This window comes from Rhinolophus sinicus, chromosome 14, assembly GCF_057876585.1.
Source record: "Rhinolophus sinicus isolate RSI-liver-muscle chromosome 14, RSI-T2T, whole genome shotgun sequence".
In the NCBI taxonomy this organism is placed as follows: domain Eukaryota; kingdom Metazoa; phylum Chordata; class Mammalia; order Chiroptera; family Rhinolophidae; genus Rhinolophus; species Rhinolophus sinicus.
Window position 1 is genome coordinate 89,271,410 of NC_142514.1, and position 20,044 is coordinate 89,291,453.

The 20,044-nt window shown below is 40.8% G+C and overlaps 1 protein-coding gene across 1 annotated transcript in view; it reads left to right on the top strand.

Annotated features, from left to right (window-relative positions):
• F13A1 (coagulation factor XIII A chain) overlaps positions 1-20,044 on the top strand; it is a 177,826-nt gene that overhangs the window by 114,806 nt on the left and 42,976 nt on the right. The window contains exons 9-11 of the mRNA XM_019710859.3: positions 7,735-7,838; positions 9,419-9,507; positions 19,255-19,408. Coding sequence (XP_019566418.3) covers positions 7,735-7,838; positions 9,419-9,507; positions 19,255-19,408 — 347 coding nt within the window. The remainder of the gene's footprint in view (positions 1-7,734; positions 7,839-9,418; positions 9,508-19,254; positions 19,409-20,044) is intronic.

Genomic DNA, 20,044 nt, shown 5'->3' on the forward strand with positions numbered 1-20,044 from the left:
TTACAATTCTGCTGCAGCCTTCACTTCCTGCTTGTACAGAATCTCAAAGTCAGCCAGAGGTGAGCGATTAGTGCTTTCTTGGGACTTTCCTGGGCGTGCACATAGCCCTGCACATGTGTGTGGCCATCTAGACTCTCAGGCATATGTTAGAGTTGTTCAAAACCCCCTATGAACATCTCAGTCCCTTGGTTTACATTTTAAGTTTCTTAGGGCAGCCTTTATTATCCCCAACTTGTATCACTGCTTCAGGCAGCTGTGATGTTAAACAGTTTCTTCCAATTGTTTTATAAAAGTATCCTATGAATAGGGCTATTTGCACAGAGTGAGCTCTGAATCAGATCAAGTAAAAATGAGCCCCAAGAATGGAGCATTTTAGATAGCTGACATAGGTTAAGTAGTGACAATTCTTCAAAGATGGGGCTTCCAGGGAGTTCCAATCCCATTTTCTTCCCTTCATTGGTTAATAAGCTGCAAGTTTTTAGAGCTACTATAGTTGTGAGGCTGTTGGCTTTCAAGACACCATGAAGATATATAGAAGGGGGTGGGAATAAGGAAAATTAAAATGTCACAAAGGCAACCCTTCTTATGGAGATTCATTTGTTTTTGTTGAATAAATCCTCCTTACATTTTGCAAGTCTTTGGTTAATTTTCAGAGTTCTGGAAAAGTTGGTTTTGATCATGTTTACTAGTATTCTCATTGTTTTCATGGAAAAACAGATTTTTGAAGGTCCTTATTCAGCCATTGTCGAAGTGACTCTTAACCACTATACAAGTGTTTCCAAATTGGGGTCTACTAAACCCCTTAAGGGTTTTACATTTTATAGGAATATTTTGATGTCTAGTATCATCTTCCTGACATCTATCTGTCGAAATATGTACAACTTATTTTATGTAGATCCTTTTATTTCTCCATTTCTTTGTACATTATAGTGCATTATATTGATCTTTTAGAAAGTACGTGTGCAGAAAGCTATCTAACGGGTGTTACAAAATATTTATTTTAAAATTAGCAAGGGACTTTTTTTTAAGATTGAAAATCACTGCACTAAACCCTCCTCCCTTCCTGTCATACACTTACCCTAGAATATCTCTAGAGTGCCTGCAGTCCCTAGTCTACTCTAGTCCCTTTTGGAAGTGAGCAAAGAGGAATTTTGGGAGGTAAAAAACAAAAATCAGAGGTCATTACAAATACCTCTCAGGAAATTAGAATGCCAAACAAAGTGGAAGCCATCTAATAAACCACATGGAAAACTCTAAGGTACATCTCATAATAAGAAAAATACTATGTTTTGGTTTATCATAAATTCTGCCTAAGATATTCATCATATATACTATTCAAATGTTACCATTTTTTGAATAATTAAAATCTAATAAAATATGCACCACCTAAGCTAGGCTGAATGCAATTTAATTTCTTTTCATGATTAATAAGACCTTTGGAAAAACTTTATATAAGACCTACCAACCTAAGAATCTTATACTCATAAACAGCTTCATAATACAAAACAGTGACTTTGGTATCTGCTAAGACTGTTGATTATATTTTTAAAAACTTCTATCAATAATTATGGATAAACTTGGACAGAATTTATTATAGAAATATTTTTACACATTAGCATTATCCAAACATATGTTGTCAAAATTCAACCTTTTTTTTATTTTCAGGTGGGATATCAATTCCTAGTTTGCTATGCCAGAGAGAGTGGTAGAGGGGGACAGGGTCTTATTTTCAAAATGAATCCAGCAGAGCGAATCCAACAGAGTTACAGAGGAACTTCTACTGAGTAGTGATGGCAAATATGGTTCATGTGAATGGGTGATATCTGCTTCTTGAGCACTGTGGGGAGTTGTTTGTTATGTTTTTGCCAAATTTAGTTTTAGTCTCTGTTTCTTCTATTTTCTGGTGCCACAACGAAAAAATAAAACAGATAATCAAAGTGGGGAAGCTATCAAAAGTGGAGAAAAAAGAAATCTACATGATCGTCCCTTAATTTTCTAAAAAATCGATGTTAATAAAACTGTTGTAAATTCTCTTAAATATTCAAAAAATCAGTACCTAGAAGCTTAAAAGAGTTGAAAGGCTGTACTCTCAGGACTAAGGAAAGACACACTCCCAAATAACTTTGTAAATGAAAAGAAACTTATTAAGTACTATCATACTGTATATGTAATTGAATACATCTGGGTTGGCATTTATCCAGTACTCCCTCCCTGGTACGACTGTACTGGCATTTAGAGTGAGTGTCCTTTCTGATTGGTTGCAGCTTCCAATTGGTTCATGTCTGTGTCTGAGCACTTATTAATTATTTTGATTATCGACCCTACTATAAATATACTTCATAGTTTCCTTTTGGAACTCACAGCCCATACCCAAGTGCCGCCCCCACCTTCAACCCCCTCAAATGGAGTCTCTTAAGCTACATCAAACTGTGCTTAAACTTTGACTTCTCAATAAGCATTGTAGGACCCCATCCCCTCCTGCACAGGACAAACAAAAGCAAACACCTTCATATCTTCTCTCTTTTATCGGTGGCAGTTGGTTCCTACAAGGGGACTGGCCTGGTCTCCACCTGATTGGATAACTGGCCTTTAACTGACATGACCCCAGAGAGACTCTAAATGACTCTTTCTGGTTTCAGCACTCCAATTGCTCCTAACAGTGAACAATTACATTCTGAAGTAGTATGGTGCTCCCAGCTTCCGGCTCCATAAAAGATGCCTCCAGTATGCCTCCCTTCCTCTGGATAGTTCTTTTTCTGTTGTTGTCTTGCTTCGTTGCCTTTCCTGACCAGTTTTTCTTGGTCTAGGCTTTCAGTTCCACTTTGGAATGTTCTGTTAGATAAGCCTCAGAATCCATTGACTTGTCCCCATTTCTTTCCATCAGCTCCAATTCCACCCCATCCCTGCTGCCACTGGAACGGCCAGAGCTCAACAATTCCAGGGCATGCTGTCATTTTCATCACCAATTTCCTTGCCTGTATTAGGAGTCTACAGCAGAGGCAGAGAGGTGGGGCTGTGCTCATTTGCTATGAATACACAAATAATTTGCAAGGTAGATGAGTGCTTTTCTTCCACACTCTGCCATTTTTAAAATAAAAGAATTCAAACACTTGGTTTACACTTGAAGTTGGTCAGAGACATCTCCTCTAGGGCTCTCTCTACACCTTATTTGGGCTTTCCCTTCATCCCTGATAAAGCTACAGAAACAAAGCTACAGGCTCATATTTCTTTCTTCTCTTTTACGGATTCCTCTTCTCTGAAATCTTTCTGGACAGATTGTAAATGAGATGACCCTGTAGAGTGATTAAGCAGTCAGTTAAGTTAAAGACAGTAAAGGACTCCTTGCTAAAATCATCCACTTTGTTTCCTTTGAATATATAGCACACAGAGCCCTCAAGGCCATCTTGGTCTCAGCTGGGCTCTTTGCCTACTTCTCCACCTTCCCATGGGCTCTTAAAGCTCTGGATGTGACCTTAGCCAACTATTAGAACCAGGGCAGATTTTGAACTGTGCTCTACCTTCTTTTAATAGAAATAGTCCTCTTGATATTTTTGAGGGGGAAGGAGACTAGTGCACATTTATTATAACATTTCAAACATTGCAGAAAATTAAGTCACTCACTTTCTACCTATTCAACATTTTCAACATTTTGCTAAGCATTCTTTAATATGTCTCTTTGCATATGGTATTCATTTTTATTGCTATATAACAAATTACCAAAAACTTAGCAGTTTAAAACAACCCAAATTTATTATCAAACAGTTTCTGTGAGTCAAGAATCCAGTCACTGGGTCCTTTGCTCAGGGTGTCAAATGACGGCAATCAAAGTGTTAGCTGGGACCATTGTCCCATGTTGTCCCTGACGCTCAGGGCTCATTCAGATTCTTGGATGAACTCAGTTCCTTGCAGCTGAAAAACTCATGGAAGCGTCTTCTTCAAGGCCAGCAATAGAATGTCTCTGCTGCTTTGACTCTCTGGCTTGCTCTGTCCTTGACCTCTAAACCTACATTTAAAGGGCTCCTTTGATTAGGCCAGGCCCACATTGGTAATCTCCATTTAAGTAACTCAGAGTCAACGATTAATTACCTGAACTACATCTGCAAAATCTACTTTGCCATGTAAAGTAACATAATTTCAGGAATGATATCCCTCCTATTCAGAGATTTCAAGAGGAGGAAATTATACAAGGGTGATGGTCATTTAAAAGTCTGTCTCCACACTTACATACATACACAATGAACACATAAACAGTATATGGTGTTCTGTGGTGGAATTCTAAAAAATTAATATGCCATTGGTATCTTTCCTGTCTAGTAAATATAGATCTGCATTTTTATGGCTGGATAGTATTCTATTTTGTGTTTCAAAATAATTAATCACATATTGGACAGTTAGGCTGGTTCCGATTATTCCTTCCGACAGATTATGCAAGGAGGAGCATCTTATGTACTTGTCATTGCATATCTGTGATTATTTCTTATGTGCAAATTCCAAGGAGAGGGGTTTATTGAATCAAAGGATAGACTAAACCAATGCTGTGCTGTCCTTTTTAGGGTCCCCAAGCCCTTCATGGTGCTGTTTCTCTAGTGAGGCTTTGCCTTTGGTGAAGGTTTTCTGGGTCCTTTGTACCAATACTGTTGAATTATTAGCATCCTTGAAAGTTCTAGAAATCACTAACGGTCACTGCAGGAAGCATACAGAAACTAACATGAAGCAACAATGTGTTCTGCATTTGACATCTCCATTATTATCCATCCCCAAAAACTTATTTTTAACTTGATTAAATAACACAATGAAATGGGGACTTTAATTTCTACATTGCTTCTTTACAAAGAGGCAACAAGGAAAGTAGATTACTTTAAAGGTTTGTATATTTTTTTAACCTTAAAAGGACACTACACATTTTTATAGCATAGTGAGAAGTCAGGTTTCAAGTTTAAAAATGTGAATCTTAAAAACAAACGAAGATTAAATTATACCTGCCTTGCTAAGAGATGTCCTCATCTTTCAATCCACCAATACTTTGTGAGCGCCTCCTAAGGACCGGTTCTAGTGCTGGGAATGTGATGGTGAACAAGACAGAGCCCCAAAAGTGAATCCACGCACTCTACACGTGCATGATGAAACTGCAAGATGAAAACAGAATGAGTATTATGTGTCTCTCGTTATTCTCTCTTTATCCCCTCTCCCTTTCTACTGGTTCTACCTCTATAAGCATGACAATCTCTCCCCTCATGTAAAAGTAGTCAAAACAATTTTCCCTGCATTGCATGACTTTCCAGCCACCACCCTATTTTCTCTTCTTCCCTTCACAATATAGATCACTCTTGGGGGAGAAATCTACACTGCATCTCTCCCCTTCCCATTCACTCCTGATCTGGCTCTTTCCCCGCCTCTTCTCCATCATCAGTAAAGAACCTAAGGACTCCCTCCTCATCAAATCCTGAGTGTTATGTGAGTGTATAAAAATCCTCTTGGGTTTCATCCCTTGGATTTGCCACAGGCACTCAAGTTCATCGTGTCCAAAATGAACTTGTCACCCACCCAACACCATCCCCATCAACACAAACCTTCTCTTCCTCCTTCATTCAGTCGTTAGATGGAACAATCATACTTCCTGCAAGCTCAAAAGTCTTTCTCAACTCATCTGGTTCCCACACATCTCCAGAAGCCATCAGTTTTCCTTCCCAATGGCTGCTCTGCCTCTCCGCAGTGATGACCACCTCTGTAGTGAACACCTTTTTAATCCATTGCAGACTATCGCAGTATTTTGGTGAGAGCATGGGTAATCCAGCTCAATCTCCCATCATGCCTCTCCACGCACCTTCCACAAATACAGAACTGCAAATTTAATTTGCCTAAGAATGAAGCTCAAATATTTAATTTGGGATAAAAGGATCTCACAGTTTCATCCTTACCTATAACATAATTCAGTGTTTAAAGTACAGGTCCTGGAGCTCTATCACTGACTAGCTGTGCAACCTAAGGCAAGATTCTTAATCTCTATGCTTCGGTTTCCTCCCTTGTAAACTGGGGACAATAATAATAGTACCCTCCTGATAGGGTGCTGGGAACAGCAGATGTGTCAATATCCAGAAAAGTTTTAGAAGAGTGTCTGGCACACAGTAATGCGTACTTGTCAGTTTTGTAATTTACTGTCCACCCTCACCCACCATCCTTCTTGTCTCTCACACACAAATACTCATATGTAAATATGCTACCCTCAAGTCACAGTGACAGATACAAGCCCACAAACACACTGCGTTGGCTGTTCCATGCCTCCACAACTTTATTCTTACTCCTTTTGTCAACCTGCTAAACTCCCACTTATTTTTCAGGACTCAGTTCAAATACCACTTCTCCTGTGAAACCTTCCCTCAATCCCTGAGAGTTTTCTACTGAGACCCCATTGCACCCCAGATGAATTTCCATTCTAGCATGCATCACTTCAATTAATTATTTTTAGAAGCCTGTGAGTTAACATTTTTGAGCGCTTGTCACATGCCAGATGCTGTTCTATGATACATGCTTTACATGTATTATCTTGTTTAAGCCTCACAAAATGTTTGAACAATTGGTTTATATATTTGTCATTCCTCCTTGATTGTGAGGCTCTCTATGGGCAAAACTTATGTCTCGAGCTTCGGTGAATCTCCAGCACCTAGCATGGTGCCTGGTGCATAATGAGTACATAGTTAAGTACCTCTGAATGAGCCAATCAAAGATGAGCTTAACTCAGAGAGAGAGAGAGAGAGAGAGAGAGAGAGAGAGAGAGAGAGAGAGAGAGAAACATGCATGAATTACTGACCTTGAAGGACATTTAGGGAAAGAATGGATGGTAGTTGGATCTGAAATTCATCAGTGCTACAAACAGAGACTGCAGTAACTACCTCACCCCCCATTAAATTGTTATTACTATAGGAATGTTTTCTATGGTGCGGACTGCTTAACGTGCTCTCATTTGTTTCTGTACTGTCATATAATTTCAAGGACATAATAATACAATTCATATGACATTTTACTCCAGGCTCTTGCCTCAAGGGTCATGTGAAAAGTTTTGCATGGCTCTCAGCTTGTGGGTTGCCCATCTTTGATAAAGGGTGAAGAGACACTCACCTTTCCTTCGTGTTGAACACCAAATAGAAATTTGCCACAAATTATACAAAATTATAGTCAGGAGTCAATGTTATAGTTTCTATGGCAATGGTCTAAGCCCACAAACACAAGCATTTCGTTGCTTAATTGTTACAAGGGATATGCTTTTTGTAAATCTAATATATATATATATATATATATATATATATATATATATATATATATATATATATATATATAAAAGAAATTCAAGGATATATGTATTTTGGTTTCAATTAACTTTTCTTCATTACCCCTTTAGCGCGTAGTAAATTCTGTTTCATTGGGCAGCAGAGAACGGTTAAGATCAAAATTGTTTAATGCGCTGATTAGAATATCTCTGGGTGGCCTGGAAGCTGATATTAGCAGCAGAAAAGCAGTGTCCAGCCACGTGCGTGCCCCCAGGGGTGCCAGTGGGAATGGATCTGCCCAAACTCAAGTCTAGAGCCCCAGGATATTTCTAGGAGCCCTCAATTTAGTTTAATCCATTCCAATAATTAGTAGATGGCTACTAATTAGTAGATCTGTTGGCACTTTTTTTATTTTTGGAGCACTGAATGTGATGAGAAGTTTAATCTCACTAGAGGGGTGTTTTCTAAGGAACTATCACTGCTGGAATGAAGCCTGGATGACGAGGCCTGATCTTCCCGTTGGATTTGGAGGTTGGCAAGCCGTGGACAGCACCCCCCAGGAAAACAGTGACGGTAAAACTGCATCCTTCCTCAAGGGAACTGTTTAACTGCCAATCTTTATTTTGCTTTTATGACTGCACTTAATGTGTGGGAAACACTCCCAGTGGGAACCAACATCAGACGTGTGCTTTCTGGGCACGTGTACAGTATTAACTGCCTGCCAATTAGGCTTAATTTCATTTCAATGGTTGGCTTTACCCTGATTATTCTATAACTTTTAGAAAAAGAGCATAAAACTTAACATATATAATTCATCTACTCTTGCTTTGATATGCAGTTTTGAAGACAGGAGAAAAAAATATCTGTGTAAGCACTTTTGCTAGGCTATAAAATATACTTCAGCTCTCCCTGATATAAAAAGCAGTAGAGAAAATGAAGGACTCAAAAATAATTACAGATCACCCTCTATTTTTTTCTGTCTTTTTTTCATTTTTTTATCTTTTTTTTTTTTCTTGTTTCTTTTTCAAGCCCTTGTCTCGAGGGCTGACTTTCCATAGATCGCAGCGAGGAAGCTGCCACTACCTAGGAAACCGGCACCCAGAAGCAGGTCATCTGGGAATGGTTTAGGACCAAGTTCTCCAGGAGCATGCGCCATGTGACGGGCGAGGGGGCGGGCCCCTTTCCGGCCGCGCCCATGCAGATCATCCTATAAATTGTTTTCCCAGAACCTGATTTCTTTTTATGTTGTATGATTATTCTTTCAAAACTTGACTATGAGGGTATTTGTCGTCTAACCTGCAAACTATGTTAAGTAGTGAGAGATAGTTATGACCTCCTGTTCAGATTTTTATAAAATCATATCATAAGCCTCCATTCATCTTTAATATGATAAAAAGCAGTGGCCTGGGGATACTATGTTTATTTCCTCAGGTGTTGATATGAGATACTGGTGTGCGTATATCTACACAATACATAAACTTTCATTACATATTCTTAAGAGAATCTTAATGAATTTTAAAGGAGAAAGTTCAGCACTTTCTGATGTTCTGAATTATGTATCACAGAGACTTCAGAGGTGACAAATGGCAGTTAATCTCTTAGTAACTAGACACAGCTGGTTAAAATGTAAAGAACTTTGTAAATGTAAACATGGGCCTACTGACTTCCTGAACACAAGTTGGGCATCGGTCATTGTGTGTGGATAGTGTCCAGATTCCCCAGGTAAACTTGACAAGTGTTGGTAGTGGCCAAAAACACAAAACAAAAATCAAAGCAACAACACCACCACTGAGGACACAGCAGCATTTCCAAATTCCAGTCACCAACTGTAAAAGGATAAATGTTCTATTAGCCCACAGCTTGGCACCCACATGAGTATGTGTCTTTAGGTGGAAGAATAGATGCAAGGAACAGTGATGTCCTGCATTTTTTCATGGCTTCAAATTTTGGTTTGAAGAGGCATTTCTAACAAAACCCTCTTGATTGTACACATTCATCATCTGCTCTTTCTGGCCATGGAAGCATTTTGGCTAAATTAGTGACAAAGTTGAGAGACACTTCTCTACAGAGCCACCTCAGTGCTGTGACCTGTACTGCATCAGAACAGAATTGAAGACGACAAACTCATACTCTTCTTCCTCTGTGTGATGCAGGGATGTATCGGTGTGGCCCGGCCTCCGTTCAAGCCATCAAGCATGGCCATGTTTGCTTCCAGTTTGATGCCCCCTTTGTTTTTGCAGAGGTAAGTGGAAAACCAGGGGGAAGTGCTGCTTTCCTCCCCAACCTCTTAGCACCTCAAAGAATACGATCGTGGGTTGTCACTTCTAAATTTCCCAGGTGTGTGGTGTAGGCTTTGTGTTTACAAAGTCAACTAGACATCATTCCAACCTCCAGGCTTTTCATTCGAAATGCAGTTCTTACCAAACAGTTTTCTTTCCTTTATGTTTTTTTTCCCTTTTCTCCTCCAAAGCAATTGCATTACTAACCTTCCCTAGTTCTCTGCACCCATGAAGTAGGTATCAATTGCTCCCAAGAAATGAAGTGATTAAGTGAATCACTCAACTAAAAATTGGTTGAGATAGTCCGTGAGTTGAAATTTCAGTGTACTACGTTACTCTGGGACTAGCCCAGCAAATCATGTAAAACAAAATCCAAACACACTCTAAACACGGTCTTAGTCTGGGAACTACCATCCATTTTCTGCCATCCAAGGCCATCCGCTATCAGAGGGAGAGCAGAACTGGCAAAACAGAGCGGGGGAGCAGGAAGAAAGTGATTGGTCTGCAACACACTTAATGAGCTGATGGGGACACTTTAGTAAAGGACCTGAAATTCTGGAAGACCTGGACAGGAGCTATAAGAGGAAGCAGTTAAAGGTGCTCCAAGGAGAGATCTGAAAGACTGGGAGGCTGCTAAAGATGAGGGCCAAGGTTTGGTAGAGAAATATGTAAGAGGCTGAGAGGCACGACTTGCCCGGAGTATAGTTTTACCAATAAACACACTGAAATAATGTCTATCATGTACTGAGTTCTTACTACAATGTTTCCCTGAAAATAAGACCTAACTGGAAAATAAGCCCTAACATGATCTTTCAGGATGACATCTCCTGAACATAAGCCCTAATGCGTCTTTTGGAGCAAAAATTAAAATAAGACCCAGTCTTATTTACGGGGAAACACGGTATATAATCACTTTGCCTACCATTTGATATTCTGAGCAACTCTTTAAAATGGGTATTATAATTCGTCCCATTTTACAGAAAAGAAAATCAAGGCAAAGAGCGGTTACTAATAAATAGTAGTGATAAGTTTGAAAGCCAGGCAGGCACCTGAGCTCACACTCGTAATCACCACACTATGACAACTCTAGAATGAGTAAATATTTATATTAATATGTATCAGACACTGTGCTGTGCGGACCTATGTCCTTAAGAAAATCGATTCTTGATGGGAGCTGGAGTACATAAGCACATCAAAAGTTAAATAACAGTAATACAAGAGATGCTATGGGACTAATTGTCAGATGAGCAACGTAGGTGATAAATGGTCTGTAGAGTCATTAACTGAGAAATATGGGACAAGAACTGCAGTAGGACAGCAAAGGTCATAGGGCTATGTCTGAGGAAGATGGGTGACATGGGGACAGGTAGTAACAAAACCTTTGTGATAGCCACAGTAGGATGAGCAGAGTGTTGCCAGAGTGCCTAGAAGTGGTGTCAGGATGCTCCCTTCAAGGATCAGTGCCTGAGCTGAGTCTTGAGAGCTGATTAGTAGTTTTTCAGGCAAAGGAGGGAAGAAAAAAACCAGAGGAAGGATAGAATTGTAGGCAGAGGGCACTACTTGAGCATCCAAATGGTGTGAGGGATATTAAAAGCTATCTACGCAGACTCACAAAAACTGATGCATCAGGGGATGTCAAAAGATGCCAACTGAAGGAACTAGACATGAGGTTCGTACGTCCTGAATCGTGGGCACTTCCTCCTGTAAACGAGAGTTCCCACAAGGCAGGCGTGAGATTTGTGGAGCACAGACTTGGTGGGAACACCGTGCAAGTGGGGAGGCCAGCTAGAGGTTGTGACATTACTCCACGCCAGAGAACTGGACAAACAGCAATAGCAGGGGAAGGAGGAGGCAGGATTGGGAAGTGTTTAGGAAGTGCATTGAGCATAAATATTGAGACAGCAAAATCAGAAATGTGAAATACACAAAAGGAACAGCATTTCTTCCACCATACCTCCCACTGCAGTTTCTAGAAGCTATGGAAGAAGAGACATGCTGTATTTAGAATTTTATTCCCTCTATTTCAGTTTTAGATGTGAAGATTTATGCAAACCTCCTCAGCTGCCATCTGATAGTTTATGATGCTACAGGAGCCTCTTAATTGGAAATCACTCTAAAATGCACAAAGCCTTATTTTTATTATGCTTTATTGCTGCTAAGAAGGAGAGAAGAAGGAACCTCCTTCCAAGAGTGAATTGCCTAATAGCTGTTAATGCAAACACTTTTTGCTCTTATTAAATATAGATCGGGGTGTTATGTGTGTCATCAGGATTTGCAGATTATAATTACTCTCTCACCCGCTGCACACTTGTCTGATAGTATATGATTTGTTGCTCTGGCATGGGCTGAGCTCCAGGCCTGAGTCATTTATAAGAGATGTTCAGGCTCTTGTTGGAAATTGTATGAAGAATCTTTTCTCCAGTGTGCCTAAAGTAGGACCCCATGGGGGGCGTCTACATGACTCAGGCTTTAGACTGCGTCCTCTTTTCCGGGTCCCATCTCCCTGGTGCGTAAGCTTACCTCTCACTATCCATCCCAGGCACACCAGCCGGAACTTGCCTTTTCTTGTCCCTCGGCATGCTGACTTTCTTGGTCATCTCTTACTCATTTCCGGGCCCGATCAAGTATCATATTCATTGATTGTGTGTTGTGTGTGTGTGTGTGTGTGTGTGTGTGTGTGTGTGTGCGTGCACCTTCTCAAGGCCTAGGTCTTCTTTAGTGAAAGCAGAACCAAAAAGAGGAGGCCATGCACGGAAAGCATCTTACCTCTGTCCCTTTTCCTCTCCTCCATTTTGGAAATTTATCCTTAGTATTTCTAGATTTCTTTCAGGGCTTGAGACTTAATTTCTTTCCCCTCCTACCTTCTCATGCCTTCAGTACTGGTATGAGTTTCTCCATTCTTGAGGCCCATTTTCCTTTTCCCTTCCCAACTCGTAGTGTTCTAGAGCTTCTAAAGAGGAGACAAGGGAGCAGAATGGTCCTAAATATCTGAGGTCATCTTCTGAATTCCCATGTTCACTGATCTCTCAGGAGTTGCTGCTTCTCTTCTATCTTAGCTTCTTCTAATTGGATCTGTTGTCTCCTTTACACCATTTCACCCCAAATCCACACACACACACACACACAATGCACACGCACATGCACACAGACACACACAGCTGATTTTCACAGCAGCCGTGACTGACTCCTCAATGGGGTAGATAACTAACTGCCCCACAGCTCCAGAAGCTCTGCCTTCCCTAGCTCTGGGCCAGCAGCTCTCTGTGTACAAACTGTGCAGCTGCTTCTCTGCAGATTCTTTATTCTCAATTCGAAGTTATATATTTTGCTACTGCTTATTAGATGGCAGCACATTTTGGGTCATCTTCTATTCTGATCTAAAATAATTCATCTATTCATTCAGATAGCGTAAAATTTGGAAATCGTCTTGTCTTCTCTACTTAACCTCCCTCAGGCATCTTGCCAGAAATATCTTTAAAAACTGTCAGTCATCAACCGCGTCTCTGATCTTCATCATGACCCTCTGAGCTTGTACAGCACTGAGCTTTGTGAAGTCGCCTGCTAATTCATCTTCCTCATCTTCTCGTACCCCTTTCCTGTCTATTCTCCACAAATCAGCCAGAATTATCCTTTAAAACTGGAAATAAAAACATGTCACTACCCTGCCTCCAACCGTCTAGTGGATTCCCACCACCGTACAATAAAATTGAATATAAGTCTTTACAAGATTCTGTGTGACCTGGTGTCTGTCTTTCCTGCACCCCCATCCCTGGCTCATTTCCCTCCAGCTATACTGACCTTCTTACTCTTCCGGAAACATGAAACATGCTCTCGTTTCAGTCTTTACACACATTGCTCCTTTCGCTAGGAAAGCTCTTCCCCCACCCTCTGCCCCATGTTGCTTGTTCTGTTCCCTCACTGTATCCAGGTGACCTCCTCAAAGAGTCCTTCACTCGCCCAGCCCCGTAACCTAAAATATCATAATCGGCTCTGTTGTTTTTGTCCTTCCACCCTGCCTTCGTGTTGATTATTTCTCTCCCTCATAGAATACGAACTCCATGAAGGTAGGCTCTGCTGGGTCCTCATTGCTGAAAGCAAGCTCTGCTACATAGTAGTCATGAATAAATACTTGTGGAAGGGAGGGAGGGAGGGAGGGAGGGAGGGAGGGAGGGAGGGAGGGAGGGAGGGAGGGAGGGAGGGAGGAAAAGTTGACTCAGAGTATACTGCTAAGAACAGTAACTCAGAGATAGGGGCCAGATGCACTAGCAGTGCTGGTGGGAGATGGGGCATACATAGAGCCTGGCAGCATGGCCAGCCCTACAGGTATGGCAGTTGTGCCAGGAAGGCTCGTGGACCAGGCAGGCATTCACTGCCTCAGTATGTCCTCAGAGAATCACCACTTTCTCTGTACAGCCTATGTGCCATGTAGTCTATGTGGGAACAAATAAATGAAGAAACCTCTGTCCTGCGTTCTGAAGAAAGGGACTCCAACCTTAGTGGTGAAGAGTGTAGCTTCTGGCAGCAGTGGACATATGTTTCCATTCCATGGGTACAAGCAGAAATTTACAGAAAGGAGGCTCTTCTAGCCTATTGCCCCAGCCCATCTTTGATGAGCCCCTGGGGAGGCGGGGGGGAGATGGGTGCTGCCTAGGAAGTGCCTGTGTCTGACCAAGAGGCAGGGGTGTGCTGAAAACAGCCCCAGATTTCATGGCAGGTAGTCCAGGCTCTCCATGACCACAGCCCCTTCAAATGTAGGGTAGAACTAGATGACCAGTAAGACTCCTTTCCCTTCAAAAGAAATTGGCCTTAAACATAGAGCTTTCACAAGTAGTACTGATCAACCTACCAGTCCTTCAAGGAAAATATTAAACCCAGGCTCAGAGACATTCAGTCACTTGCCCAAAGTCACACAGCCTGGGTCCATTATTTCTTCCAGCATCCCCTGCACTCTGACTGTCCTACTGTAGACATACGCATATAATTGTTCTTGGGTAGGGGCGATCACTGCTGCTTTTTAAACTCCTCAATGACTCTTATGTGCAACCAGGATGGAGAACCACTACAGTGGTGGCTGAAACTGAAAAGGAAACTTGCTGATGTCATGTCGATTGGATAGAATACTTCCCCTTCCCCCCACTCCCAACATACATATGCAAAAGCCATTTCACATGTGTGTTTCTTCTCTCCTCTCTCCACAAGGAACAGTGCTGTTGGTTGGCCTGACATTTTCCCCTACATAAGTTTTCTAATCTGTGCTCAAAGGGAAACAAGGATTTAGTCATTTTCATATTTAGCCTACCTCCCTGGAAAAGTGTAAACTGTTGTAAGGGCTGTTATTAAGAGGATATTTATCATTATTGTTGCTATAATGTGAAGGTGGAGGAGGGAGCTGTTTGTGCTTGCATGGCCTCCCCCAGAGAAAAAGCTGAAATCCTCAGGAAGCTCATTTAAAGGGAGCTTCCAAAATGACAAATATTCCTCAGGTGTCTGCTAGGTCATCTCCTGTCCAATCCCTGATTTCACGTTTCAGCCTTTCACATCATATGGCTAGTGCCACCAAGCTCTAGTTACTCTACTGTGGAGCAGGGTCATCATTTATCTCCCCTCAGAAATCTGAGGCCCACGCAGGGGACCATTTCACCACTGCATGGTAGTGCTCACGGTCCTGCAGGGTGATGTGGGAGAGGCAGTGTGCTGTGAAGTTCAAGGACTGTGCTGTGGGCCAGTTCAAGGTGAGGGTCAGGGAACGTGCTACGGACCAGCCCAGGGTTTGCATTTCTCTACCAGCTCTCAGCCATGTGGCCAAAAACACTTTGATGACCTCTGAGTCTTTGATGACCTTCTGGCGTCATCTGTGAAATGGGGATAATAATGCATACCTCACCAGGTTGTTGTGAAATGTACAAGTCATGCTCACTAGATCCTATCTTACTCAATTCTAAAATGTCCCTTTAAAATTGGCAGAATAAGTATAATTATTTTCATTTTATAGAAGCAGGAACTGATCAACTGATTATCGAGGTCAGAGAGGAAGAGCTAACTTTCTAAAGTACACATCCAAGATCAGAACCCAACTGTCTTGCAGCTAAACCATGGTCTCTCAAATACATTCTCCAGAACGTTTGCTGAGACTGGTCCCTATGCCTGTCATAGCCTTCCTTCTCTCCTTGTTTTTTTTTTTGTTTTTTTTTTTTTTTTTTTTTGTGCTTTGATTGTTTTTAGCTTTATTGGGGGTATGTCACTTTAAATTGCACAGATTTAACATAAGCATCTGTGATACCATCACTACAACCAAGGTACTACACATATCCATCATCTCCAAAAATGTCCTGTGTCCTTTTGTGAGTTTTGTGTTTGTTTGTCTGTCTGTCTATTTTTTTGGTAAGAACACTTAACATGAAATCCTTTAGCTTACTGACTTCTATGCATCTTCCAGATTTCAACTTGGCTGTTACTTCCTAGCACCCACACCCCAACTTCCCTGCCCCAAGTGCCCCCATGGTATCTTGGACATTTCTCTGCAAGGTCCTTATTGCACTATATATGTCAGGTGTTCTCAGGTCTAGGTGTCCAATAGAATTATTATCTAGGACCTTTTATAAAACAAAAAGATAATAAATTTAAGGTTCCATCTAAGACCCCCCCTTGATCAGACATCTATTTCTTTTTTAAGTTCTCCCAGGTGATTCTGATGGACAGAATATCCCTTAGTAGACTATAAACCCTATAATTGACTGAATCTCTTTTGTTCCTCATTAGGCCTCCAGCACCTTAAACAATAAATAATTTATCATTATTACTGTTGATAATTTTTATGAGTGTTTGCTCTATGCCAGGTACTATGATAAGTAATTCACATGTGTTTATTTCACTTAATTCTGCCAACTATCCTGAAGAAGGAGCTGTTGTTACCCTATTTAAAAGTGAACGGAACTGAGGCTTGGAGAGGGGCTTGGAAAATATTTAGTAAATCCATCAGTGACCATTTTCAGCTGGAGCACCTGACATAGCAATGCAATTCATGTTTCCCACCTGCTTCCATGCTAATAAATGGAACCCCCAAGAAAGCGGTTGTAAAGAATATAATAAGGGGCTCTGGGGAATCTTCCTTTAGACATAGATTTAGACATTGTCTCTCAGAAGTAGAGTGACAAGGCAAAATCTTGGAATAGCTTGGGGGTTGGCCAGCGTGGCCCCAAGACACTGTTTCCAAGTCCCACAAATAGCATGGTTTAGTTGCTGATTCACCAGAAAATTACCTGAATTCCTCCTAGGTAGCCTAATATTATTTCCCAATTAAAATGCTTTGGCTGCCAGCAACAATTAAAATGATTTAAACAGTAGGAATTTGTTTAATTTCACTCATATAAGAAATCCTGAAGGATAAAAGATTAGTCTGTTTTACAAACTACAATAAAGCCTTTTATCATGTGGGTCAAAAAAAGCTATGGGTTGCTCTGAAAGAAATGGGTGTGCCTCTGCATTTGGTTGCCGTGATGTGTAATCTGTACTATGGACTGGAAGCCATTGTAAGGATGAGTATGGAGAGGCAGATGGTTTCCTACAGGCAAAGTTATCACACAAGGGTGCAGTTTATCTCCCTATTGTTTAATCTGTACATAGAACATATCACCTAAAAAACTGTCCTAGACTCAGAGGAAACAGGAGTGAAAATTGGTAGAAGACATATCAATGACTTAAGATATACAGATGACACCATACTAGTGGCAGAAAGGAGCAATAATTTGAAATAACGTCTGTTTAAAGTGAAAGAAGAAAGTGCTAAAGCAGGACTGCACTTGAACATGAAGAAGACAAAAATCATAACTATAGAAGAAACACACAACTTTAACATAAACAATGAAGACATTAAAATTGTTAAATATTTTGCTTATCTTGATTCAGTCATCAACTCAAATGGAGACTGAAGCCAAGCAATCAAGAGAAGGCTGAGATTTGAAGAGCAGCAATGGACGAACTAGGAAAAATCACCAAGGGCAAAGATGTGTTATTAGAGACCAAGGCTAAGATCGTCCACAGTTTTGTATTCCCAAGTTCTATGTACACATGCAAAAGTTTGACAGTGAAGGAGGCTCATGGGGGAGGGGGATTTGTTTGAAATATGGTGTTAGACGAGAGCTCTACGGCGATCCTGGGCCACCGGAAAGATGAACAAGTGGGTCCCAGAGCAAATTAAGCCTGAAACATCACTGGAAGCAAAAATGACAAAACAAACTGTCCTTCATCATGAGAAGACAGGGTTCTTTTAAAAGGTGATGATAACACTGAGGAAAAACAGAAGGCAGCAGGAAGAGAGGAAGACCAGATATAAGCTGGACGGACTCCGTAAAGGAAACCACAGGCATGAGTCTGCAGGAGCCGAGCAGGGCTGTGAGCACAGGACGTCACTCATTCACAGGGTCAGCGGGAGTCAGAGCTAACTAAACGGCACATGACACACACGAGAAGTCCTGAAGTAGGTAGTCCAAGGTTGGCTTAGCCATCTAACAGCATTGTCAAGCCCTCCAATGCTTCTTGTCTTTCTACTCTGCCGTCTTTGTAATGTTGGCAGTGTTACTCTTCACTGTCCCAGGATGGATAATGTAGCTCCAAGCATCACTTCACTTCACAGGAAAATGTTCAAAAGCAGGAAGGGAAGGGCAAACTCTCCCATGTACTTCTCTCCTTTTATAAAAGAGAAAAGTCTTTCCCAGAAGCCACCCAGCAAACATTCTCTGCCTCCTAGAAGTAGGTCACATAACCACTGCTAGCTTCAAGGAAGTCTGGGAAAGCAAGTAACAGACATAGTGCTTTCTCCTCTCTCTTAGGAGGCAGAATTTATCAGCAAGAAAAAGGGGAGAAAGAAATAATTGATGCTTAGACAACTGATAGTCCCAACCCCAAATATTCTTTTTATTATTATTATTAGTTTCAGGTGCACAAGACAAAGCAAAACTTAGACGTTTATCATTTATATCCTTCACACTGTGTGAACCCCCCTCCCCCCATCCACTATCCCTCTGACCTCGCACAGAGCCAACACATTTCCACTGTCTCTATTCCTAATGCTGTACTCGGCTTCCTGTAACAATATACATACAAATATATATATATATATATATATATATATATATATATATATATATATATATATATATATAATTATAGTTGTCATTCAGTATTGTTCAGCTTCAGGTGTACTATGCAGAGATCAGGCATCTACATCATCCCTGAGGTGGTCTCCCAAATGGGACCTGACATCAAATTATACTACAAGGCTACAGTAATCAAAACAGCATGGTACTGGCATAAAAACAGACACATAGATCAATGGAACAGAATAGAGAGTCCAGAAATAAATCCATGCCTATATGGCCATTTAATCTATGACAATGGAAGCAAGAATGTACGGTGGGGTAAAGACAGTCTATTCAATAAATGGTGCTGGGAAACCTGGACAGACAATGCAAAAAGATGAAGCTGGATCACCTCCTTATACCCAAATATTCTTAATTTAAAATACCTGATAATTAATCTAGACTAGACCCCCCCCTTCAGAATAGCTTTAACATGAGTTTGGCTGTATGAGCCCAGTGTTGTTGAAGAAGCAGGTCAACTCTGGGCCTCTTAGATGACGTCCCCATTAAGAGTGAGAGATTTTGGTGACAAGGACATTTGATATGGCTAATGCTCTGTCTTCTTGTTTTTAGGTCAACAGTGATCTTGTTTACATTACAGCTAAGAAAGATGGCACTCAGGTAGTGGAAGCTGTTGATACCACCCACGTTGGGAAATTAATTGTGACCAAAGAAGTTGGAGGAGATGGCATGAAGGATATTACTGACACCTATAAATTTCAAGAAGGTAATTCACTACAATTGAATGAAGATTTCTTTGTCCAAGTCCATTTAGTACTTACCTGCTGTCACTATGGGATGAGTCCCAGATGATGCACTGGCATTTGAAGCATTTGGTAGTCAGAGCAGAAGTATAAACTCATGAGTGAAAGACACGTCACATCTACAATTTTTCATTGTCTGAATTCCCCTTCTCATGGCTTGTGAGAATGATTTGATTTTAAGTTATATCTATTTTAACAGCATATAGAATATATGAAAGAGCAAAAATATGAAAGAACATAATTTTAAATAATTCTATTTTAAAATATTGCATAACTAATGTAATTTTAGTTCAATAATAGAAACTTAAATAATTATACACAACTGTTTAGTACTTTACATACTATTCTTGCAGACATTGTTCCATTGAATTATCATGGACATGCCTTGAGGTAGATAATACGTTACTAATAGGACAGTATAATCTCACTAATTCAGGCCAATTAGGTTGAAGGCCGATTTCAATTATAAAATAATGATAAGGTGGTTTTGTTAACTTTTATTGCGTAGAATGTTTCAGATGGCCCTGTTGAGCTCAATTTCCTCTCAATCAGCACTGATTTCCTGCTCTGTGCCTGGGATTGTCTTTGGTGCTGGAGAG